The following is a 2,679-nucleotide window of genomic DNA, read 5'->3' on the forward strand; positions in this document are numbered from 1 at the left end:
GCTTCATAGATCTGACCCATTTCACGGAAGAAGTGTTCAGTCCCCAGTGAGCTGTTGGAAATTTGTCTGTCAATTTCTTTGATCTCCTCTTTGTTCTCAGAGTTCTTGCATTTTTCTTTGTATTTCTCCTGAAGTTCAGACAGTTTTACACGAGACATGTTATCCAGGTTCATTTGCATCCATTTCAAGAAATAACACCTCTCTGTTCCTGGCCTTGATATTGCATTAATGAAGCATGTCATAGCTGTCGACATGTCATAAGAGTTCTGCCTTTTCTGTATTCCTTGTTCCTTTAGCTGAAGTTCAGTTCTGTAATCTTCTATCTCTTTAGGAGCAACATTTTGAAGTTGAAATTCTTCATTTTTTAAGCAGGTCAGTTCTTTCCACATTTGGTCATGCCAGAGAAGCTGATCTTCTTGGTACTTAAGGATGTCTTGAATTTCTGCAGTGATGGCCTCTGCGTTTGTCTTTGCAGTCTGACACTCTGGAGAGTCTTCATCAACCAGGATTCCCAGTTCACGGGAAATGTCTGCCATCTGCTCTATTGTCATCTGCACCTTTGAGTTCTCAACTACTTTTCGGATTTTCTTTCTCACTTTGTTTATAAAGTTTGCATCATTTTTGTGTTTTGTTTTAATAATGATGTTGTTGTTAGTCAAACCCATTTCAGTAGCTACTTTTTTCAGTGCATCTTCGCTGCTTTTTCTATCACAGTTACCTACCAAGTAAATCTGCGCTTTGCAGTGTTGGTTGGTAAGTAGACTGCACTCAGCGTCCAAATGGTCAAAGAACACAAAAACTGCTGCAGATGTCTGACACAGAAAGGAGTATTGTGTTTGAAAGCTTGCAATGTCCCCACGAAGGTTTGCTACAGCCACTGGTTGACTGAAAATATCAATGTTTGTGTTTCCACAAGGAAGATACCAAGTAATTTCAGTCAGTCCGTTGGATATTCTTCTTGGACTGTTGCCACATTCCATGTTGTGGTGAACAAAGGTGTCATGGTACTGCTGAGAATTGCTCAGAAGCTTATTGAGAATCTCTGACTTGGATAAGGAGCACTCACCCAGTCTGACAAAAGAGATCATTGGAAGTTCAGAGAGAACAATTCTGTCTTCAATGAAGCCCATGGACTCTGACAGAGACTGAGGTCTGTACTTTTTAACAATGTCTCTCATGGCCCACAGCATGAGTGTGCACTGTTTTGTGTCACAATTTGGAAGCAGCAGAGGAACAGAGAACTGACACATGGACATTTTTAGTGCCATTTCCTGCTGCACAAGACCATCAGAACACAGAAAGAGAGCAGTGATTATGTCGAGTGGGTTTAGCATGTCATCTGTGTTTGGACTCTCAAACAGATCATCAAAATCTAAGTCTGTACTTGCTGATTTATCATCACACTTTGGAACTTCAAGTCCAAAACTAGGATTAGCGTCTTTGCTCCCGTCATCATCAGTATTCCTCGCCGTAGCATCAAACATCAGCAGTTTCTTAAGAACATGCCATGGAACATCAGCTTTACATTTGGAAGGTCCAACAGTAATGGTCTTCTTATTAATCTCACGGACTTGGCTGAGTGATAGCTTCTCTCCGTAGTACTGCTCCAAGCCCACATCCTCCAACAAGCTTTCCAGTTGTTTCCCTGTGAATATAATTATGTTTGTTATTTCTAACCCAATGATGTCATTAAATGAAGATTTCACACAATATTAAACAAAGCAGGGTAAAATAGTTTTATTTATTGCATTCTTTTATAAATTTATGCTTTAAATATTTCATCATTTAGTTTTAATTTCAAATTGGTTTAAATTATTCAGACAGATTTTTTTTAAAATTGTTATTATTATTAGCTTCAATGTTATCTTTTTTTCTTGTTTTGTTTTATAATATAAGCAGGGATATGTATCATTCCAGTTAGTTTTAATATTCTTTTTCCTGAAGTATCTGGTAATCCATTCTACAAGTATATAGATCACATGGAGATTGCATTAAAGTGGACATGAGACACTACATGTGTAAAGGCTAATTTACTCCATGTAGCCCCGACTTCTCAAAAACCTGTGTCAGTACAGAATGTTACATCACCAAGTTGGCTGGTTGGTTGTGGTAAATAGACTTGCATTAGTTATTCACCGGACTGGCAGTCACTGAACCAACAAGCTAAAGTCAGAAATTAAGAAGATTCAGAGAAAGAGATGCCACACTTTGTAAGAGACATTCTTTTCCCTTACACCGTCTCACTGAGTGTCATCTTATTTCATATTAAAAGCCTAAATGGAAGTCAAAGGGAGATTTTTTGTTTCTCCTGAGGACATGCAGATTGATGTTAGGATTTCTGATCATGCTTCCGTAACAAGCAACGAGCCAGACACCCCATACTCTCGAAGCACCTACTAGGTCTGGGCCACATTATACTGTTCACGGTAATACTGGTCTAATGTTAGGCAACGTTAAGAAAATGAAATATTGCGATAGAATATGGGTAAAACGTGCATGCACAGTGCCTTTGTTTTCATACGCATGTGGCGGAAAAAGCATGGCAGCGACGGAGAATGAGAAGGGCAAAAGCGGATCGTTGAATAAAACAGATGAACCAGAATTCAGGGCTTGCAAAATCGCTAGCCCGACGTCCCGGGGCTAGCGATTTTTCCAGTCGGGCTACCAAAATCTATCTCT

The 2,679-nt window shown here is 39.3% G+C and overlaps 1 protein-coding gene across 1 annotated transcript in view; it reads right to left on the reverse strand.

Annotated features, from left to right (window-relative positions):
* Positions 1–2,679, reverse strand: part of LOC102199738 (up-regulator of cell proliferation-like) — an 11,935-nt gene that overhangs the window by 3,579 nt on the left and 5,677 nt on the right. Inside the window, exon 3 of the mRNA XM_005755046.1 lies at positions 3–1,645. Within this exon, the coding sequence (XP_005755103.1) occupies positions 3–1,645 (1,643 nt within the window). The remainder of the gene's footprint in view (positions 1–2; positions 1,646–2,679) is intronic.

Source organism: Pundamilia nyererei, unplaced genomic scaffold (assembly GCF_000239375.1).
Source record: "Pundamilia nyererei isolate P.nyererei 1_Seehausen unplaced genomic scaffold, PunNye1.0 scaffold00868, whole genome shotgun sequence".
Taxonomy (NCBI): Eukaryota; Metazoa; Chordata; class Actinopteri; order Cichliformes; family Cichlidae; genus Pundamilia; species Pundamilia nyererei.